At 36.8% G+C, this 21844-nt stretch overlaps 2 protein-coding genes, 1 long non-coding RNA gene and 1 pseudogene across 4 annotated transcripts; all 4 read left to right on the plus strand.

The window, feature by feature from the left end:
* The first annotated feature begins 358 nt into the window (after window positions 1–358).
* On the plus strand, window positions 359–3082 carry LOC147480661 (uncharacterized). The gene is made up of 6 exons (XM_086578710.1): window positions 359–445; window positions 1527–1811; window positions 1866–2210; window positions 2283–2384; window positions 2588–2872; window positions 2948–3082. The coding sequence occupies exons 1-6, from the start codon at window positions 359–361 to the stop codon at window positions 3080–3082; spliced, it is 1239 nt and encodes a 412-aa protein (XP_086434836.1).
* A 2135-nt stretch (window positions 3083–5217) lies between these two features.
* LOC147480662 (glucose-1-phosphate adenylyltransferase small subunit, chloroplastic/amyloplastic-like) lies at window positions 5218–7930 on the plus strand. The gene is made up of 7 exons (XM_086576975.1): window positions 5218–5316; window positions 5618–5669; window positions 5756–6052; window positions 6306–6575; window positions 6720–7108; window positions 7218–7325; window positions 7772–7930. Exons 3-5 carry the CDS (start codon window positions 5975–5977, stop codon window positions 6930–6932), a joined length of 561 nt encoding a protein of 186 aa, XP_086433101.1. The 5' UTR covers window positions 5218–5316; window positions 5618–5669; window positions 5756–5974; the 3' UTR covers window positions 6933–7108; window positions 7218–7325; window positions 7772–7930.
* Window positions 7931–9228: 1298 nt separating this feature from the next.
* Window positions 9229–12023, plus strand: LOC147480663 (uncharacterized). The gene is made up of 3 exons (XR_015204285.1): window positions 9229–9369; window positions 10862–10922; window positions 11608–12023. It is a non-coding gene; the product is annotated as an uncharacterized LOC147480663 (long non-coding RNA).
* A 1838-nt stretch (window positions 12024–13861) lies between these two features.
* LOC147480664 (aspartyl protease family protein At5g10770-like) lies at window positions 13862–16944 on the plus strand (annotated as a pseudogene). The gene is made up of 2 exons (XR_015204284.1): window positions 13862–14379; window positions 15115–16944. The product of XR_015204284.1 is annotated as an aspartyl protease family protein At5g10770-like (transcript).
* The last annotated feature ends 4900 nt before the right edge of the window (window positions 16945–21844 follow it).

Consider the following 21844-nt stretch of genomic DNA (forward strand, 5'->3'; position numbering starts at 1 on the left):
GTTTTTGATATCAGCATCCACCTCATGGTGCATTTGGTGATGAAGCTACTTTTTGTGGAACCGTGCATCAAAGGTGGATGTTTCCATTTGAACGGTATGTAAATTACTTTTACCTTAATATCTTCTCTAGCTTTTTCTATAATTGGATTTTAAAAATTGAAAGTGTATACTTAAATTTCTTGTTCTAATAGGGCGATGAAAGAGTGTAAAAATATTCCCAGCAATAAACGATATGTTGAAGGGTCCATTGCAGAGTCGTTATATTATTTACGAAATCGATTAGGTATGCTATGGAGTATATGCCCAATTCGCGGGGACGGAAATCATAAATCGAAGCGTGTAGCCTTCTCGGATGAAGATGGCGAAGTATAGTGATGAAGGGGCTTTGCTCGATGGTAAGACTGTGACTCTAAGTGTTAAACAATGGATTCAAATACGTAGATGGGTCTGTTTTCACTAGGCGTCGAAAAGCTTGATGATTACTACAGTGTGTTTTTTTGACACATTTGGTTTCTAAACCTACTCTAGTACTCTACATGAAAATACTCATGCGTAATTGCATGAACGATTTGTAGTGAATACCGCCCCTTACAATCTCGTGGTAGAGGAAAAGGGGTTGCAAAGTCGGTGCGATACAAACAGATTTCATTGTCCGGTTATATAACAAGGTATTGTTTAATTCATCCATTAGTTAAATAGGAAATCTGAAGTTAGTAATATTAGCTTTCTAACTATCGCCTTTTACAGTTATTGGCTGCAAACGACACCAAGAATGACTTATGGCGATTAGTTGAAGGACCATTACACCAAGCTAAAACGTATAGAAAGTATCGCGATCAATGGTTTTGTCTTTTCTACTAGGTCGCATGACCTAAACAGTTGTCACACAAGATAGTGGTGTTTGCATGGAGGCAATCACTTCGTTTACGTCAAGTAGGAAAGACAAAAATCCAAAGTAGATGCATCGACAAAGTGGTATGGGGTTATTGAACAAATATTAGAGCTTGGACTATCTGAGACTTTCAACAAGTAGTCTTTTATTGCAATTGGGTGAAGGTGGAAGACAAGACCAATGGCTGCAAGCTCATCCGGACTCTAATTTGGTGTTGGTTAATCTTAATAAGATGAAAAGTGTTGATCAAGATTTTGATGAGCCGGTCATTCTCGCTTCCGAAGCTAGTCAAGTGTTTTATTCGAAGGACTTGAAAAATCCTAATTGGTCGGTAGTCATCCATTCACCGAGGCGATTGACGTGTGGAGTTGACTCACTAGATGTACCAACTGTTTTCCAATCTACCCTTGAGGACCAACCTAATTTGAAGCCTTTGATGAAGTGCTTAACCTGATTGTAATTGTTGTAGTTTCCAAACTATGATAATGTAATGAAATACTTTTGTTTGGATTGAATCGTGTATATGCTTTTATTTATTCTTCTTTCTCACCTTTCATGATTATATTTTTCAGTACCAGACTACTAATAGACTATTTTGCAATATATGTTAGGATTTCATTTGAAATGGTATCAGGTCAACCACAGCCTAGTGCATCTCAACCTTCTGGTTCTGCCTCACATGCATCATAGCCTTCTACTTCAGTTTCACATCCATCTCAGCCTTCAGCGACGTGCAAGAATCAAAAATGTTAGGAAGTTACCTATATTGATTGATATTGATGGTGTTGTCGTTGGTGATAATGCCTCAAGATGGAATACTCGTGCTGGTAGTCTCATTCGAGCTCGTATCCCAGTTAGTTACACTGATTGGAGGCTTGTACATTCTGAATTCAAGGATAAGGTTTGGAATGCCTTAATGGTAAGGTTTACCTCTGATTTTTTTTTAATGCATTCTAGACATTTTGAGTTCTAGCTTCATTCACATTACTATATAACTTGTGTTTTACAACGTGAATTTGAAGTTACAAATGTCGACCAAGCACTAGCTCGTTCACATGCAGAAAAAAACTTTTCTACTAAGTTTAGATATGGAAAATGGGTCTTGAGAAAAGATATATTGAATAAGTTTGAGACCTTGGAAGAACAAATCGCCGCATGCCCAGCTGGCATTGATCCAAATCATTGGGAACAGTTTGTAATATATGAGAACACTTCTGAGGTGATGGCAAGAAATGCGAAGAATGGTGAGAATATAAAATTGAATGATTCTCGACATACACTTGGGCGGGATACGTATGCCAACACGTTGCATAAAATGGTAGGTGTCTTTCCATAAACTTTTAAATTTTTATCACGATATGCTAACAATTGTTTACCAATGTACATGTAGAATAAACAAAATCCTGACAAGATACACGGACGGGTAGACAGCTGGAAAGCAGGACATGAACGTCGTAATGGAACTGTTTTGGAGAGCGCTCGAGCCCGTTATGTGAGTTTGCATTTCACTTGAGTTCCAACTATAATTTTGTTAAGTCTTTGACATAGTATTTCTCTTTGTAAATGATGCACGAACTAGTGTGCAGGCTATTAGTTCGTTACTTTGTTATTATAGACAATTTTTTCTCGACTGATTTACCTTAAGTTTGTACTAACTTGTTAGTTTTGAACTAATTTCCATGGAAAACACTATAGGAATTGGTGGAGGCTGCTCAAAAGAAAAGAAAAAGTGCAACTTCAAGTGGAGAGGGCAGTGCAACTCATCTTGATTTTGATAATGACGAATTGACCGAAGTCTTAGGAGCGGACAAAAAGAGTAGGACTCGTGGAATCAGCTCTAACCTCTCTAAGAAGCAATTAAAGCGTACAAGTATTGCGAAGGTGATGTTAGCACAAGCAAGGTCTTCATCAAATTCTGAATTTAATGGTGAAATGAGTGAGATGAAGTCCTCCATAGCTAGAGTTGAGGGTGTGTTGATGGTGAGTTTGCCTTAAATAAAAACTTATTGTTTTCATCATATATATAATTCTTAGTTTTGTCATTCATTTTGTCAGGATATGCTTAAGCTTGTAACCAACAATGGAATGTCGAATAGTCAACCGCCACATGGGGATACAACACCCGGAACCGATGTTGGCTCCAACTCGGTTCGCCGTCCGTCTCAAAACAAATTTAATGAATATGTTTGAATCTATGAACCCTCCCAGAACCCTCCCCGCTGAACCCTCCCCGTGAACCTCCCTCCCCCTCCTGGAACCCGCTTTGAACCCTCCTGGCTGAAATGTTGAGTCCACCTCTTAAGGTTACCCTATTAGGTAGAGATGGTGTTCGGTTGCTAGGGGATATGTTATGACAACCACCCCTAATATTTGCCATGGCGAACCGGCCTTAGAGGGGAGAAAAAGATCTACATCGAGGAAGTCTTGGTTCCCAATGCTCCTATTTATGATGGACCTCAATTTGGCTGCTTTCGGACCTTAGTGATTTTGTTGAAGGGGCCTTTGATTTGGCTTGAATCAAGGTTGCATTATGAGTAATCTATTGTGTGGGATATACAAACTTCATCTATTTTGGTTTTTGAGTATGTTTTTGTAAGTAATGGTAAGAGCCTTTTGTAAGATGTAAGAATGACATAACTAATTTGTGCACTATAGCTTGTTATGATGGTATGATGGTTTATAAGAATGTTTATTGTCCGAATGTTATATTATGAAAGTTTTTATGTTTTTGCGGAGTTGAAGAGATAACCCGTTTTAACTCCTTGATTACAAAAAGTGAAAGTCTTTCTTATTTGCCGGTCCCAAGCCCGGATAAAGGAGGAGGGAGAATGGTGGAACTTTGGAATGATGAGTGTTGCTGTCATGGTAAGAATAGGCACGTTTAACTTCGAAGGGATATCATCGGCATTGGCGCGGATGACTAAAGACAATCATCTTCTTTGTACCTCATATTTACGTGGAAAGATATTAGGTGGATTGATTGGGTAGAGTTAGAAAAAAGAGGGTTTAAAGGTGTGGTTTTTGATAAAGATAATACACTTACGTTGCCTTATTCGCTTGCGCTTTGGCCTCCTCTTGAATCGTCCTTGGATTCTTGTAAATCTGTTTTTGGTGATAATGTTGCTGTTTTTAGCAACTCTGCTGGTAAGTTGCCATTGCCTAGTCTGTATAAATATCTTGTTTCATACTTGTGGACTAATGTTTATGTTTGATTTTTTTATGCTAGGATTAAGCCAATATGATGCTAATGGTTCCAAAGCTCGAACGCTCGAGCAATCAATTGGAATTCATGTCATTAGACACGGTAAGTCACTTTGTTGCACTGAATGATTTACTATTGAATAGCATTTCTAGTTACTGCATTTGGATTGCTTTGTGATTAACTCACCAATGTTGTCAAGTTAGGCAAGCCACGCCTTGTTTTCTCCACTGTATTAGAATTGGCATCATACGTTTTAAACTTAACTTAGTCATGTATAAACTTCGGGGGTGAAGAAGCCCGTGGATCACCAAGACATTGAAAAATACTTTGGTTGTGAAGCCTCACCGCTTATCATGGTAGATATCTATAAGTTACTAATCTTCTCATGTTTTGTTGCCACATGACTTATATGTGGTTCTAATGTAGGTAGGTGATCGGTACTTTTTCTGGACATCGTTTATGGAAATCGAAGCGATTTCTTACAATATTAACAGATTCCTCATGGCACTTAATAAGTATAGATCCGGCTTAATCTTGGTAAATAGTTTAGTTCCATCTTCTTGTCAGAGACATCATGTCTGTGGATCGTTCCAAAATTTCGGCCTAAAGGAAGGCCTCGGTGTCTTCCGTGATCGGTAATCCCTCATCCTCCTTTCTTCTGTCAATTGGTGATAGAAGGATGCTTAGATGATTTCATTTTGAGATTTTAAATCTGCAAAACTCTTTCACAACTTACAGGAATTTTCATCGGACATGGGGAGTCGTCCAGTTAAGCGGATAGCTGACGTTTCAAGGCTTCGCTGTTCTCAATTTCCACAGGTTTCTTACTTTTTGGTTTTGTAAATATTAATGAAGCAAAACAAGAAATTCCCAGAAATTTAGAAAAAGGAGGCCATCAGAAATCTTTCATTTTTTTGTTTTGTTTTCTTTTTAATTCAATTTGGTTTGGAATGTGGATAACATTGATACCAGCATAAGGTACAAATACATTACAATATCATGCATATCCCAACATCCATCCGACGATCCACACGCTTTGACAATGGTACATTAGTTAGTATATGAATTGTACAGCACATTTCCTTTCTAGTGCTTGTTTATTTTTTAAAATTTTCTTTGTGGTCTCTTTTTTCATCTTCTTTATCTTTATTGTCCTTGTTTTCTTTGCCTTTGCAGATGTATAGGACTGTGAAGACAACTGACAAACCTGCAGCTTCCTCAGGTGATTTGTATAGCTTAAACTTCACAGTTCAATACCTTTCTTTTTAGCAGTTCAACTTTATTCCAATTTTCAGTAACCATTTACAAATAAAATCCATTTCTTCCCTTACCCCAAACTCTCATTAATTTCTTTACTATTTCCATTGCCAAATCACAATGTGTCTACCAAAACAATGTTCTCCCGTGACAACAATGGTTCAGTGTTCACAAAATCAAATGTGGTCCTCGAACATTTAGAACTTTGTTCCACATACAAACACATGAGTTATAACCAAAATGTCTCCTCAAATTTATGACATTAGGCCAATCTGATGGATCTGGAGAAGAAGATTTCTCAGGAGGGGCGTCAGCCGGGTAAATAAATGACTCAATCCAATAAGTTATTATTATTTATATTTGTTGTAGATCTGATATTTGATATTTTGATGAATCTTTGGCAGAGTGTACTTGGAATAATATTAGGAGGTGGAGCTGGGACAAGATTATATCCACTTACAAAAAAGAGAGCAAAGCCAGCTGTTCCATTAGGAGCAAATTATAGATTGATTGATATCCCTGTTAGTAACTGCTTAAACAGTAATATATCAAAGATTTATGTACTAACTCAGTTTAATTCCGCGTCTCTTAATCGTCATTTATCAAGAGCTTATGCTAGTAATATGGGTGGTTATAAGAATGAAGGATTTGTTGAAGTTCTTGCTGCTCAACAAAGTCCTGAGAATCCTAATTGGTTTCAGGTATGCTTTCCTTTTACTTAAATTGGTCTACGCCTACGTGTATTAAATGTGATATTGGTTTTCCTTTCTAATTTTGCATAAAAGTGATACATAGTTTAATAATTAGCCATGGTTGTGTTTCCATCATGCTTAGAGTCTGGTTTAACCTGAAATGGTAATGTCTTAAAACTACAAAAAGGTTATTATTGTTATAGGTGAAGTGGGATAATTCGTGACTCCTGCATTTTTTTTTCTTCTGGTTAAACAATTGTAGGGTACAGCTGATGCTGTAAGGCAGTACTTATGGTTATTTGAGGAACACAATGTCATGGAATTCTTGGTTCTTGCTGGAGATCATTTATATCGTATGGACTATGAGAGGTTCATTCAAGCTCACAGGGAAACTGATGCTGATATCACTGTGGCGGCATTGCCAATGGATGAAAAACGTGCCACTGCTTTTGGACTAATGAAGATTGATGAAGAAGGGCGCATTATTGAGTTTGCTGAGAAACCCAAAGGGGAGCAATTGAAAGCCATGAAGGTATTCATTTTGCTGAGTTCATACATAGATTCCCGCCTTTTTGTGCCTTGGTATCTTATCCCTTTTTTTAATCAATGGGATTGTGCTTATACACATAGTAGTTTCCTCACTTTTTCTCATTTACATAGCATATCATAATTTCAGGTGGACACAACCATTTTGGGCCTTGATGATGAAAGAGCTAAAGAAATGCCTTATATTGCAAGTATGGGCATATATGTTGTCAGCAAAGACGTGATGTTGAGCTTACTTCGTGACAAATTCCCTGGGGCCAATGATTTTGGAAGTGAAGTTATTCCAGGTGCAACATCGATTGGAATGAGGGTAGGTTGTTTTATTAAGGTCATTTTTTTTTAATGATGAATCCTGTAACAATATAGTTATTGGGCTGTTTTCTTATGATGTATGTATGGTGAGGGTACTTGCATTACAACTGGGATTAAGGAGGAGCTGCAGTTAAGATAATAAGTTGATATGATATTGAAGCTCGTGTAGAATTAATCAAAACGCTAAACAGTGTATCTGCTGGGAAGGTAAGCGTGAATTAATAAATTGCAAAGCTATTTTCTCTTTTAACAAGTAATTTCTCTTGGAAGGTTACTAATGAGTTGTGTTGGGCATTTTTTGTTTCTCCTCGTGTAGATTTATGTTGAACTGGAGCGTGCGATTGATAAAAACTGGCGAAGATCAAGGAATCTCGTGGCCTTATTCTTTGAGGTCACTGACTTGATCACAGAAATTGCTTTGTAAGTGATTTCCACGAGCAATAGGACCTTCTGATGCTTTTCTATTGGGTATTAGTGAAAATCAGCATTTTAGTATGTTGCTTAGTTGTTGTTCCCTTTAGTGATTTTACTATTGATCCGAAGTGATTGTGTCTTTGTCGATTCTGATGTATTGAAATGTGTTGGCTGATGTTGTGCAACTCCATGATTGGCTATGACTCCTCATATGAGTCTATTATGGACCATACAGTGACTATGAGTCTTACTCTTTATCCCTCCTATATATACATATAGTTCCATTGTGTATTTCCTTACTAAAAAAAGTTATCTGAGGCCTAAAAGGTTTCTTATTTTCCACTCTGGTATATGAGAAGGTTTGTTTTTCTTCGCAGCTCTTGTTCATCTTCATGTTGCACTATGACTTCATTTGGCAATTTAAGGATTGTGGATTATTGTTGTGATCTTTGATAGGGAGCTGAAGTTGTCAGGATGTACAAAACTTTGCTTGGGAGTATAGAATTGTATTTTTTATTTGGTTGCTGTATAGATGAGGTAGTTTCTTTTATCTCTTTCACTATCTTTTGAGATTTAGTCATCAAACCATAATACAAATGCTCCTGTTTTGATTAATTCCTTTCGTCCTATTTGCAAAAGCATTGGTAATTTTCTTTGTTTCTATATGAAACCAGGAGGTTCAAATTTAGGGCAAGAAAAAAAATAAAATAATTTTTTTACAATATCAACACATTAGTAACGGTTTTAAACCGTTGCAAAGCAAAAAAATTAAAACATCATCAATAATCGTTACAAATCAAACTACATGGCGCTTTTAACCGTTACTAATTGTCACTCTGCAACGGTTAATAACCGTTGGAAAATTTGGTTTGCAACGCTTTGTTTTGCAACGCTTTTAACCGTTAGTAATTGTCACTCTGCAACGGTTAATAACCGTTGGAAAATTTGGTTTGCAACGCTTGCTTTGCAACGCTTTTTAACCGTTAGTAATTGTCACTTTGCAACGGTTAATAACCGTTGGAAAATTTAGTTTGCAACGGCAAAAAACCGTTGCAAATATTTCCAACACTTTACCGACGCCCTATTTGCAACGCTTAAAAAGCGTTGCGAAAATTATTCGCAACGGTTTTTTGCCGTTGCAAATAGCCTGTTATGGTGTAGTGAAACTTTCTGAACTTGGAATTTTTCAATATGGTTTGGTTACTTTATGTTTTGAATGTCGTTTGTTTTTTGTTTAATATGGATGTCATAGTGATTTGACAAACTTATGGTCTTTTTTTGGTATGGATAAGTATTGACTTTAATATGTTAGGTACTATATCTATTTATTAAATTTGATTCGCGATATATGTATGCTTGTTTGCTTAGCGAGGTTGAAGAAAGTACTAACCCAATTTTAACTCCGCTTTGTGCAAATCAATATAATTGGTTTTACCTTTGCCGGGTCCCAAGCCCGGATAAAGGAGGAGGGAGGATGGTGGAGCCTTTTGGTACTTTTTCCATTGAGCGTTGGGATTCTCGAACTAAAGGTGGAGTCAATAGAGTGATGGAGATGAGGAGGTTACACTGTTGAGTTTTGTTATTTTCCCTACCTTCTAGACTTTTTTAGAAGCTTGTGTAGCATTTGAGCGATGGCGTAATAGCCTTAATGTGGGGTGCTTTCGTAACATCGCGAGTCCGCGGTTGTAGTCACTTGCCTTTTTGGCGGCACTTTGGGATAAAGGTAAATATTGTTCTTATTGCTTTTACATGGCTGTCTAAGCCCGGATAAAGGAGGGAGGATGGTGGTGCCTTGGACTCATCTCTTCCAATCTATAGATTTTAATTTATTTGATATTCTGGATCATGAAATTGGTATTTCTAGTCTGCGTTACTTAAATGTGTTTAAATGGACGACCCGGGGATGGCTGAAGCCTATTCAAGTTGCAGCTCAAAGAAGCAACCGCTCAGCTGTTGAAGTTCTTTTACAAGTGACATCTCCTGTTCAAGTTATTTCCAACTGGAGTATTGATGGAATCATTGAGCATATGCAATCTGATGGCCACAAAGATCAGGTTTTTTTTTAGATGCATTCTCCTAATAAATCCTAGCATCTATCTCCAGCAAGATATTAGGGAGAGGTATATGTTCGGTTCAAGTTGGGGAGAAGTTGTTGTGTCAGTCTATGCTGTCAGGGGCATTAGGTTTGTGCCCTAAGCGCCTTAGGGAAGTCTTTAACAATGGCATGCAACTACTTACATTACAGGGGGAAGCCTTGACCGATTTGGACTGCCTGTGTGTTTGTGTGTGAGAGAGAGAGAGGGGTGTTGTGGCTGTGTGTGTGTTAAAGAGATAGAGAGGGGATGGCAGGCGCCCTCACACACACATTTCTAGTCATAATAAAGAATCAGAAGGTCAATATTTTCTGGACTTTTAGGTATATTCACAACCATGGTACCATATATTATATATAGAAGAATAACAGTGGAAACCACCATCTGCTGGTCCCTCACTCCCTATAGAGAGCTGTAATTAGTATCTCTTAAGGAAATGAGCGTAACAGTTTGGTTAAGGAAGTATATCACAGTGATCTGTTTAAGCAGAGGTTTTGTTTGCCTTCCATTGTTCTAGTGACAAAAGTGTTGTGTGCATAACCTGCCTATATATCATTGTGTGTTCTTGTCATGTAAATCTGTAGTAGTTATTCTTGATTGTCGTGTTATCTCTTATAGTCTTATCTACAAAAATGAGAACACTTATAAAATGAAATTCACACGTTAAACATGTGAGTTCATTAATTTGTTTAAATGCCGCCAGAACGCAATTGCGCCAAAAGGATTCCTCTTGGTGAAGTGACATACCTTTTGGCGGTTTTAGTAAACAAATTCTGACAAGACGAGAATCTTGTGTTAGAGGTTGTCTGTTTAGTGAGCTCTTGCCAGCTGGCTCACTAACCAACCTCTGGCACCACATCTCACCCTTCCCCTTCCAAGCCTAAGCCCTGGCTCCTCCTCCATTTTAGCGATTTGAGCATTCCACCTCAACATAACAAAAGACCTTGTCCACACCTTGATTACATTTATACCTTTTGCTCCGAGAGAACCTAATTTCAATCCTCACCATGAAGACAAGTCTGCAAACATTTCTAAACCTCTTGAGGGAGTATGTGAAGGGTTTGACCTGATGCCTATGTCCTACTTTGCAGTATTTTTGTGCTAGCTTATGTGCTTGTCATCTATCTTTTTTTGTATTATGTTTCTTTTCATGCTCATTAATCAGCTTTCTTGTCCTAAGTTAGATTTGTTTTGTTTTGCCAACTGAATTTCTAATTGACGATCTCTCCTTTTTTTTCCCCACTTTATATTTGTAGTGTTATTCTTTGAAATTTTACTTGACAATTGATTGAGTCCTTAGGACAAGTCTTTCAAAATTGTTGATTGGATATGACCTTGATACAGTTACTTTGATCAAGTTGGTTTTGAACTGCTGCACTTAATTTATAGATAATATATCTTGTTTTGTGCTTTTGTTTAATGGTGACCTTAGCTTATTACTCTGTTTTTTCAGGAATTAACTGCTGCGACCTACCATCCTACTCATGATCCAACTTCTGCGCCACCAGATCAAGGTAATAATGTCGCTGCTGGCATTCTAGTTTATGTTTTTGTAATTCATAAGATGTAATTATATGTTTTTTCCCTGTTTAATAGGTAGCTAGCACCATTAACTATATGATATGTAATTTGGTTTTGTGACTATGGAACTTACAATTGAAAATGCTAGTGTGAGTTGGATGTGAACTTGAGGTGATTGGTCCTGTAAGTAAAGTTCCATAGCAATATGGATTCTCATAGTCTTGTAGACACACAGCGTGGTTGTTATGAGCTTGAGATGTTCGAGGATGGTCATTAAGAACTACTCGTTTGACGTGTTGCTTTAGTAATGGTCTAGGTTTACCTGTGAAAAGTTAATGAAAATGTACAAACAGCAGAAATATTCATCTGGAGCATCTGAAGAAGGTTTTTTTTTTTATATACAGAACATACTAATAGCATGAGAGTGATAGGCTATGGCTAAATTTGTTGCACCAATATTACAAACAGAAAGGAGATGCTTATGCAGCTCTGCCTACTACGTCTGGTATTTATCGTTCTTTAGTTGAAGAGTTTGGAACGTGGTATAGCATTAGTAGGAAGGATTCTGGCTATAACGAATTAACATCTAATTTTCCAATCTTTTCTCGCTATCAATAGTTACTGGAAGATTTATGTAGCAGAGTGCGTCTACCTAACAGTTTTATGTTCTCTTGGCAGTAATAGCAACTGAAGCCACAAATATTCTTGAGGAAGTTCTATCAACATGCTGAAGATAAGGAATGATTCCAGAAATGGGGATTCCAGAAGATAAGGAATGATTCCAGGAATGATTCTATCAACATGCTGAAGATAAAAACTTCCCAGAAATGGGGATTCCAATCACAACAATAGTCTTTACTCAGAAAGAGTAGATTACAATCAACAACAAGACAATGAATTTGAAACTTTAATGGAGACAACACTGACCTCTGTTTTGTGGTTATATCGTCACAAATACAAGAGAACACATGAAGAAGAAGCTCCATAACGTGAACAGTAGCTGCTACTTCTCCTCCGCCACACTCCCTCTTTATCTTGCTCAAGACATTAATGGAGAAATCTCCAGAGACATTGGAACAGTCACGAGAACACCAGTCCAGATTTCTCTGACATAATCTATAAGGCTTTTAGATCATGGAAAAGACTAATCTGCCCCCACTAAACCTCATTAGTATCTCCAATGGGGGGTGTAAACCGTATAGAGTGGAAATTTTACACTTCAAATATCAAAAAACTCTCTCCAATGGGAGTGCTATACCGTAGGTAATAGTGTATCAGCTAATAGAGAGGGTGGGAAATTCTCCCTCTCGCTATTAGTTAATAAAAAACCCGGGCGACACTCGAACTGATGTCTGAGTGAAATAATTTTCGGACGTCAATTGGAGTAACGTCCCTTTCTAATTCTAAAATAATTTTTTAACTCGGACGTCACTCCACCTAACGTCCCAGTTTAAATTAAAGAGGGACGTCACTCCAAGTGACGTCCGAGTTTAAAATCTATTTTTTTTTATACTCTTCCATTGGAGAGTATATAGTGTGGATATTTATAAGCTATACAATACTATACAATTAGAGGTGTAAAATCCTAATGGCATCTACGTGGAGCCTAGGTGGAGGTGTAATTTTACACCCCCATGGAGATGCCCTTAGCAGTTGGGGTCCTCATAAAGACCGACGCCCAACAGAATGTACTGCCATAGTACTGGGCTACTGGCAAGGGAAATGGCAGTGGACAAAGTATGGAACAAATTGTGGATTGAGAGTGACTCTATCGCTGTGATTCTTGCGGTTAAAGTTTTAGCCAGTTTTGGCAGAGAAGAAGTTGTATTAGCTGGTAAGCGATGAAGCAGTGGGGTGTTGAAAATAAAGAATTTACAAAGAAAAGGCTTCTGTGCGACTTATTTTTATCCCCCGAGAATAACGGATTGCCATGGATTCACAACAGTCTGTCTGATTATCTCGATCATTTAGATATATGGGTTTAACGGACAAACAAAATTAGCATTAGTCTTCAATCCTTAATCCTTGTCAAATATTTTACCAAGTCTGTCACTCTGTTAGAGTCCAGCCAAAGGCAAGAGAAAAGGGTAGAAGAGTAATAGGGGCACATGAGTCCACAACCAGGATTGCGACCAAGACTTAGCGAACCAATATAATTAGCTTCGAAAACATAAAAACAGTCCTCTCTTTTGCATTTTTTTTTTTTTTTTTTGTTTGGTAAGCCTGTTTTAAATGAGATCAGTAACTCTTTGATGCTGGCGGGATTCGAGCCCCAGACCTCTGGTATCATCACCCAAAGGTTTTACCGACTTTGCTAGTCGGCACCTGCTCTCTTTTGCATTTTTCTATGAGAGTGCCATGACCTCTCCCTTTTGCAGCTGTCTGATGTCTCCATGGTCTTGGCATCAAACCCAAGTTTTGCTTGGCATTAGGTGTAACAGGTTGTCAGGCTTCCTTGGCATCACTTTTATTTGTGTTTTTTCTGTTAAGTCCATATATTTTATCACCCCAGTTGGCTCTCGAATTCAGATTTCTGCTTCATTCATAAACTTGATAGTACTGATGAGTACGTTGAAAAGGTAGAAATCAATGTCGGTGGCGTTCTCTGAAGTGCTTAAAAGATAATGGGTATCACCTCCTGGATCAGAGAAGCAAGAAAGAAATGTCCACGTATACTGCACAACCAAACTTCACCACTGCTCCAAAAGACCAAAATGAATCCCAAAAGAAGACGCCAGGTAAAGAGAAAAAGAGCAATAGATTATGAAGAAGATCAACATTTTTCCCCACTTTAGAGTCCCAATATGCTCCACTATGCCATCCATTTCAATATAGCTGCATGTTCTCTTTTTTTCGTGGGGTATCACATATCAGCAAATTCGCGTGCTCCCCTTTTGTCATGCTTTTACTTGGACTAAATTATTTGTCTCTCATAATGACTAGTGACTATTGAACCACCAACCTGGAAATTGGGAAGGCTGAAGAACATCTTTCTCCCATTATCAGTTATCCACTCAATGCTTGAACCAATAAAAGTCTAGTGAAATGCTTTCAGTGGGAAAGGAACATTTTCCATAAGGACTAAACTATATATGAAATGTATTCAATTCCTTGTGGGCTGCAACGTGTGTATTGTTTATTATATAAGGATATGGATTCATATTTCATAAAGTGTGGATGGCTAGCTTATACGAAGTAATGACATAGTGCATGCCTGAAAATTTGAAGAATCAGAGATCACCATGGCCGTTGTTGTTCCATCCGTCTTGCTCCAATTTCTAGTCTACACTTCTTTTATTGTTTTTGTGTCCCTTCTCTGCTTTGGAGAAAAGAGCTTTGCTTATGGAAGAGATGAAGTCTCTGAGAGCATTCACCAGAGTACTGTACATGTTATTGTAGTCAGCACTATACTACCACCAAAAAGTTGCTCTAGCTTCACTTCCTTCAAAGGTAAACATGCAACTTGTAATTATGATAAGATCATTTAGTGTTCGTCCTGTCTTTTAACGAATTATGTAGTTAAGCAGTTATTTTACAGTTCTACAATACTTCCGTAGTGAACACGAATAGGGTATAGGCTCAATTTTTTATCATCCTTAGCTTTTTGACAATACACACGCTTAGCTTCCCTGCAGAAAATTTCTTGGAATGAATTGGTTACTATACTTAAATGGAATCATTTACATATATACTGTTACGTACATGATTTGTGAAAACGAACGAACTCAATACAAGGATCAACCAATAGACATAAAAGAGGAGGCCTAATTACTTCCTGGCCTAATCAATGTCTTGAATTCGAGTGCGCTCCAATTTAATTTTTTTAATAATTCAAATGTTGGCTTGTTATCTGAAAAGGTTATAATTAGGTTCATATGGTCTCAGGTTCAACTGACTGATCCTTTTAATTAGTCCCTGGACTAACTAAATATTATGTCTAACTTATATATACATATATAGAAAATTAAGCAATTAACAATGACATTAAGGTCTTGCATGCTATACGGTGTTCTGAGAGGACATGGTTGTCCGTTGATAGGATGAGCTACTAATATTTCCATGTTTACTTTGCAATTACCACCTAGATACGAAGAAAGATTCTGTTTTCTCTTTGTATATAGTTGCAACATTGGTTGAAACTAAGTGGATACTCCTGAGTAACAAAGCCACCCTCATTTTCGCTAGATAGGAGAAGTATTCCACTGCTGAAAATAGTCCACAGACACAGCCCTTGCTCGGGTTCTTTTCACCCTGAAGGTCAAAAGAAAAGGGCAACCACCAACCAGATTTTGAGCACAGAGCAAATTCTCCATCAGGATCAAATCCGAGTCGAGTCACTTCATTATAAGCTTTCAAATAAATCTAAAATGTCCCAAGAACAAAGTTCAAAGGCTACTGTACTCCCAGCTAAGAGTGGAGTATCCCTGGGCACTGGAAATTATATTGTACGTGTTGGATTTGGAACACCCAAGAAGTATCTGTCTCTCATGTTTGATACTGGAAGCGACCTTACTTGGATTCAATGTAAGCCATGTGTAAGATATTGCCATGAACAACAAGAATCAATCTTCAATCCTTCAGAATCCACTTCATATTCTAATATTACTTGCAATACTTCGAATGCTCTCAACTCAAATCTGCGACTGGGAACACCCCTGCTTGCGGTTCTTCCTCCACCTGCATATACGGAATTCAATATGGTGATCAATCATTCTCAGTTGGGTACTTTGGACGGGAAACTTTAACACTGACACCTAGGGATGTTTTCAATAATTTTCGATTTGGATGTGGCCAAAATAATCGAGGAATTTTTGGAAAGACGGCTGGCTTACTTGGACTAGGCCGCAATGAATTGTCATTCGTGTCTCAAACGTCTCAAAAGTATGGAGGGCGCTTTTCATATTGTCTTCCATCCTCATCAAGCTCAGTTGGTTACCTAGCTTTTGGAGTGGACAGGAGTGTCTCTTCTACTGTCAAATTCACTCCAATGGTAATAGATTCTCGAGGCCCTTCATTTTATTTCCTCGAAATTATAGAGATAAACGTGGGTGACCGTAAACTGGAGATATCAGCTTCGGTGTTTTCGTTCTCAGGAATGATTATAGACTCTGGTACTGTAATCACTCGTTTACCTAAAACAGCTTACACTTCACTCCAGTCAGCCTTTCAACAACTAATGTCAAGTTATCCATCAGCAAAACCACTTTCTATATTGGATACATGCTACAACTTTACAGATTACGATGAAGTGAATATACCAAAAATATCAATGTTATTCAAGGGAGGAGTCACATTAGACTTAGATCCTTCTGGAATCCTGATTGGAGCGAGTGCTTCACAGGTTTGCTTGGCATTTGCTGGAAATCAGGACGACAAAGATGTAGGCATCCTTGGAAACAAGCAGCAGCAGAAGTTGGAGGTTATCTATGATGTAGCAAGGAGTAGGTTGGGGTTTGTCCCTGGAATATGTAAGTAAGCCTGGTTCTTGAAAAATAAGTGAACAAAGAAATCAACAAGCTAGACTACTATTTTCGTAAGGAAAATGAGCAAGCCCCGAATAAGGCTTGCCTTTTCACTTTTCCATTGCATGAATAATATATCTTATAGACTTATATAAGGCTTGTGTTCCTCTCTCTTAGAAGTTAGAACCACGCCTATTAAAAGAGCTTTCAGTAACTCTAGAGCCTTTATTTGAGATTTGTGTACTTTCTAGTTGACAGGGTAAGGGACTACACCGATAGCGTGAGTCTGAGATTGAAGAAGTTTGTAGTATATAATCCTTCTAGTGAATCTATTAGCCATTTGATACTACGTGAGTTTGAGTGGTAGTCTAAGTTGCTGCCAGAGATGGTATAGTTTCAAGGACAGAGAAATGTTGGGGCCACCTTCTTAAGCTTTTGGAACGTGAACGAAGAAAATATTATTTAGTGGCCGAGTAATACTAAACTGACACGGGAAAAATGACACACTCAAGACATAAATAATAGCCAAAAATCTTTTTTCTCTCACTCAAAACACTTCTCTTTCCATTATCATCTTTCCATTCTTATTTTGTCATTCTCATCTTTTCTTTATAGCAAATCATCCATTCCATTGATTTTTTATGGTACAACATTGATGTTGCAGTGGTTTTTATGGTACAACATTGATGTTGAAGTGATATTTCTTGATGCAACATTCACGTTGCAGTGGTTTTCACATTGATGTTGCAGTAATATGTCCCGGTACAACATTGACGTACGTTGCAGTGGTTTTTATGGTGCAACATTGATATTGAAGTCATATTTCTCGATGCAACATTCACGTTGCAGTGGTTTTCACATTGATGTTGCAGTGATATTTCCCGGTGCAACATTGACGTTGCAGTGGTTTTCATGGTGCAACATTGATATTGCAGTGATACTTCTCGATGCAACATTGATGTTGCAGTGATACTTCTCGATGCAACATTGATGTTGCAATGATGGTTTTTCATAGTGCAACATTGATGTTGTAGTGCCACGTCACTGTGTCAAATTCTCTGTGTCAGTGTAGAATTATTGTTAAGTAGGCATATAGTTTTTTATATCAATTAAAAACTTTACGCCCCCTTGGCACATAGTTTTTTATATCAATTAAAAACTTTACGCCCCTTTTCACCGTAACTCCTAATTGTTAAATTCTATGTTAGTGGTGATACTAGGAGAGTTGTAACATTGATATATTGGAGAAACCAAGAATAAGAACAGAGAAGACTAGAGATTGATTAGGGTTGGAGTTTAGAGTCTGAGAGAGAGTTTGTTCTCTATCCAGAGTTACATATTTATACTAACATAAAATATGATAATAGCAACTACTAGATATGGATGTCCACACTTATAGAAACATGGGACTTTCCATATTGGACATATACTAATACTAACATATTCTAATACTCCCCCTCAAGCTGTAATTACGCAAATTATGCAAATTACAACTTGGATTACAAAAAAACAAAAGATAATAATACTGCTCCTCCTTTTGCATGGAACTGTCTTTAGTTGAAGAACTCGAACAACTGTTGAGACGCGTTAAGGTGAAACTGCCGGTGTAGGCAATGGCCTAACTCGAATCTTGAAGGTGTACCACAACTGGCCTGAAATCATAACACCGGGTTTAGTGGCGCTTGCTTTGGCTACTACTTACTCCATTATTTGTTATGGTCGCATAATATAAAATGAAAACAATAACACCGACTTGATGTGCTTCTTGGTCTGCTACTATCAATGTCACCGTTAATGTTAACAAAATACTATTATGGGTACTCTCAAACATACTTGCAGTTGAGGCTTGATCTACACCAAACACATACGTCTGATTGAGGCTTGACTACTACCGGATATCTTGAAGGCCCGAATAGTGGAGATGTCATCTTGAAGACTGAATAGTGGATATGCCTTGTCATGAAGAGTTCGTCAGGCTTCTTGGAATATGGAGACATGAGTACTCTTCCTCATATGTCTCCATATTCTCCTTCCCTCATATACTACTGAATGTCTTCATATCTCCCTATTCCCCCTCTCAAGTTGGAATATACAAGTCTGTTGAAACATACAAAGGCTTGTCTATTCCGACTTGAACTTGAAACTGAGAAAACTAAATACCAACTTATACAACCAACCAATGCCCACTTCAAAAAACTATACCTCATACTCCAATTCACAAAAAAAAAATTCTAACAGAACATGCATCAAACAATACTCACTATAGAGAATGAAGGGTGGGTCGCGCTTTTTTTATGACTGCGAACTTCGGGAACAGTGGAAGATGGAAAGAATAATTCCTCGTGAGATAGAGGTCATGTGCCCCTATAATACTTCAAACAAATAAACAACTTGATCATGTTTTAAAAACTGAGACAGAAGACGGCATCAATACCAATTGCGTGGAAGCTAGAAACCCAAACATCCATAATGGCATACAAACAATAATACCCCTCCAATCCTGGATGAGAGTGCAAACTACCTTCCAAAGGCTTGATACTTCAAAAATCTCGAAAACTTATGTGTGGAGGCATGAGCGCGTGCGCGCCTTCGTCAAGGCCAAAGACTCCGGGATACAGAGAGATTGTGCCCCTCTTATCAATACTAAGACAGAGAGATTGCGGAAGACGTAGATTGCAGAAGCGAAACAATACTAAGAAACCAATACTGAGAAACTTCGGATCTCTCTCCTAGCATTCTTCAAACAAACTTTAAACACTAACGGAATCTTTAAAACTTACTTTAACATGACGATGAATAGTATCTTGAATATTATCAGTGAATAGTACCCGTGAACAGTGCCGGTGAACAATACCGTGAATAGTAAACTCGCCAGAGAAAAAATTAAAACTTGAATTGAGATATAAAAACTTCTTCTTGTGAGAAATCCTTCTTCTTCTTGAAACTTGACTTGAATACTATACTGAAAAACTTAAATAAACTTGATTTTGTTTCTTGGTGAGGGATTCCTCTCCTAGCATACCACTGAACCTCGCTCTGATACCATGTTAAATTCTATGTTAGTGGTGATGCTAGGAGAGTTGTAACATTGATATATTAGAGAAACCAAGAATAAGAACAGAGAAGACTAGAGATTGATTAGGGTTGGAGTTTAGAGTCTGAGAGAGAGTTTGTTCTCTATCCAGAGTTACATATTTATACTAACCTAAAATATGATAATAGCAACTACTAGATATTGATGTCCACACTTATAGAAACATAGGACTTTCCATATTGGACATATACTAATACTAATATATTCTAATACTAATTAAGGTGGAAAATTTTGACGACGATGTAATTTCACTTTTTTGTTACTAATCAAATTTGGTAAAATATTAATCATATTCATCTATTACGGCTCTCCATCTTTTTCTCACTTAGTATTCTCTATGTGGACACAATATTTATGTCATGCAAGTTAAGAGAATAAGGATTCGATCCAACATCAAAAAAAAAAAAACTTATTGTTTAACAAAATAAAAAATAAAAATAATCACTACAATAATAACAACCAACAAACAATCTCATTGGCTACATTAATTCAATATTTTTGTCTATTTAAAGTGTTTTTTTTTTTTTTTTTTATTTGTTACTCGATCACACTATCTGATCATTCTCATCTTTTTAATAAAACCCGTTTTCCACATAAATTATTGAATTTGAAGTAGTTACGTGAGAAATTTTAATAGTTACAGACATACAGGAGGCAAATTTATCATTCTAAAATTTTTTATAAAAATTTATTTACACACAGAGTTTGAATTTATTTATTAGCTAGTGAAATTTTGCGTGACCCACTGGTATAATTTTTTTGGGGTAATTAACTTCAAAAACTAATTTTGCAAATATAATGTTAGTTATAAAAAATCATCGAATAGACTCAAGTTTCTAATATATATGAGAAATTATTTTTTCACGACATAGAAAAAGAAGATCGAAGAAAACATGGATATTACTCTCGAACATATCTCGAGGGGGTTATTTAGTAATTAGTACCCTAGAATTTTATGTAAGTGTTGGACAATGTATATTTAAAATATTTTGGTGTGCCTTCACATTAATTTATGCAAGTTTTAGGAGATTTAAGTACTAATTGTGTCACTAACAAGTACAATAACACTATTTTTCAAAACCGTAAATTTATCCGCGGTGGATTTTAGTTTTTAAATTTAGTAACCAAGTTGGCTCCAAAGAAATGACGAAGGAATAAAATTGCACTAGCAAATGACCTTAACGGAAGTAGCTAGTCGTCAAGGAAGTTCATCTCAAATTCTCAATGGTGTCATGCATGATTTAATAGAAATTTAGATGACTTTTTGAAAGTCTACATGCATGATTGGGCATTTAGTTCGACTTTGCTATCGGGAAATGTCATCCTTCTGGGTAAATTTCACTCAACAAAGTTGAAAATTTCAAACCCATTTAGAATAGTTACTTTTGAATATCAACATATTTTTAATTATCTACAAGTAAAATGGAAAGTTGCAGCAAAAGTTTGAGAATTAAAATGCCGAAAAACTCCATCCAATGTCAAGCTTATAAAATCTAAGGAAACTATCGCAGCACAAACTTTTTAACATAGCAAGTAAATTTGTAGATAGCAAAATAACAATACATAAGTCTATCGTCTAAAATTCAAAAAATGTGTTTCCTGATTTAACATTAATTTGTGTTTCCGATTAAACTTCCTGATCATATAATCCCAATTTTCTTACTTACAAATTATCTTAAACAAACCGATACACCGGTGTAAGTGTAAGTGTCTTGGAACAATAGTCTGTTGAGCTCCTCAAGAGACTTCAGAAAGTTATAGACATTAACGTTATAACAGCTGGTTCTAACAAGTTTGTTTTTTTAAGAATAGGATTTGCTATTCAGAAAGGACTTGCGGCGCAACTTGTTACATGTCTATCCTAATTATTTGTAAAACTCGTTATCATTATTAAAAAAAAATCAATTAATTAAAAAATAAAAATAAAAAAATTTAACGGCCAAACATTTTTCTAGAAATCATTGAATTGAAGACAAAAGCTGCAACAATTAATTCTTTTTAGAAACTACCAATTAAGCTAACACGAATAACTTGAGTAATTTTAGGGATGGATATTGATTGCAATATATAAGAAAATTAATTATTATCCTACCAAATTTTTAACTTGACATATAATTACGAAACCATTCGTGTGTCTCATTGCATATATTTATCTTCTATATATTGTTCACAATCTCTACTCATTGTACCATCGTAGTAATCAGCGTAACCAACAAAAGAAAAGACAAAAACAAAGTGATACATCATGGAAAACTTCCAGTGTACAAAAGTAATTCTTGGATTACTATTTGTTATGGTGGGGTTGACAATCACATCTGCTATAGATAAAGATTGTTGGGTTACTGACTAATGTGGAGAT

The sequence above is a fragment of the Coptis chinensis genome, chromosome 8 (assembly GCF_015680905.1).
Source record: "Coptis chinensis isolate HL-2020 chromosome 8, ASM1568090v1, whole genome shotgun sequence".
Lineage (NCBI taxonomy): Eukaryota > Viridiplantae > Streptophyta > Magnoliopsida > Ranunculales > Ranunculaceae > Coptis > Coptis chinensis.

What these genes read in the sequence shown, in the direction of transcription:
- LOC147480661 (XM_086578710.1), top strand. Translation starts at nt 359, where the DNA reads ATGGCGAAGTATAGTGATGAAGGGGCTTTGCTCGATGGTAAGACTGTG. An exon ending in AGAGCGCTCGAGCCCGTTAT is followed by an intron (nt 2,385 to 2,587) that starts GTGAGTTTGCAT and finishes AAAACACTATAG; the next exon opens with GAATTGGTGGAGGCTGCTCA. An exon ending in GAGTTGAGGGTGTGTTGATG is followed by an intron (nt 2,873 to 2,947) that starts GTGAGTTTGCCT and finishes TCATTTTGTCAG; the next exon opens with GATATGCTTAAGCTTGTAAC.
- LOC147480662 (XM_086576975.1), top strand. Translation starts at nt 5,975, where the DNA reads ATGGGTGGTTATAAGAATGAAGGATTTGTTGAAGTTCTTGCTGCTCAA. An exon ending in AGAATCCTAATTGGTTTCAG is followed by an intron (nt 6,053 to 6,305) that starts GTATGCTTTCCT and finishes AAACAATTGTAG; the next exon opens with GGTACAGCTGATGCTGTAAG. An exon ending in AGCAATTGAAAGCCATGAAG is followed by an intron (nt 6,576 to 6,719) that starts GTATTCATTTTG and finishes TCATAATTTCAG; the next exon opens with GTGGACACAACCATTTTGGG.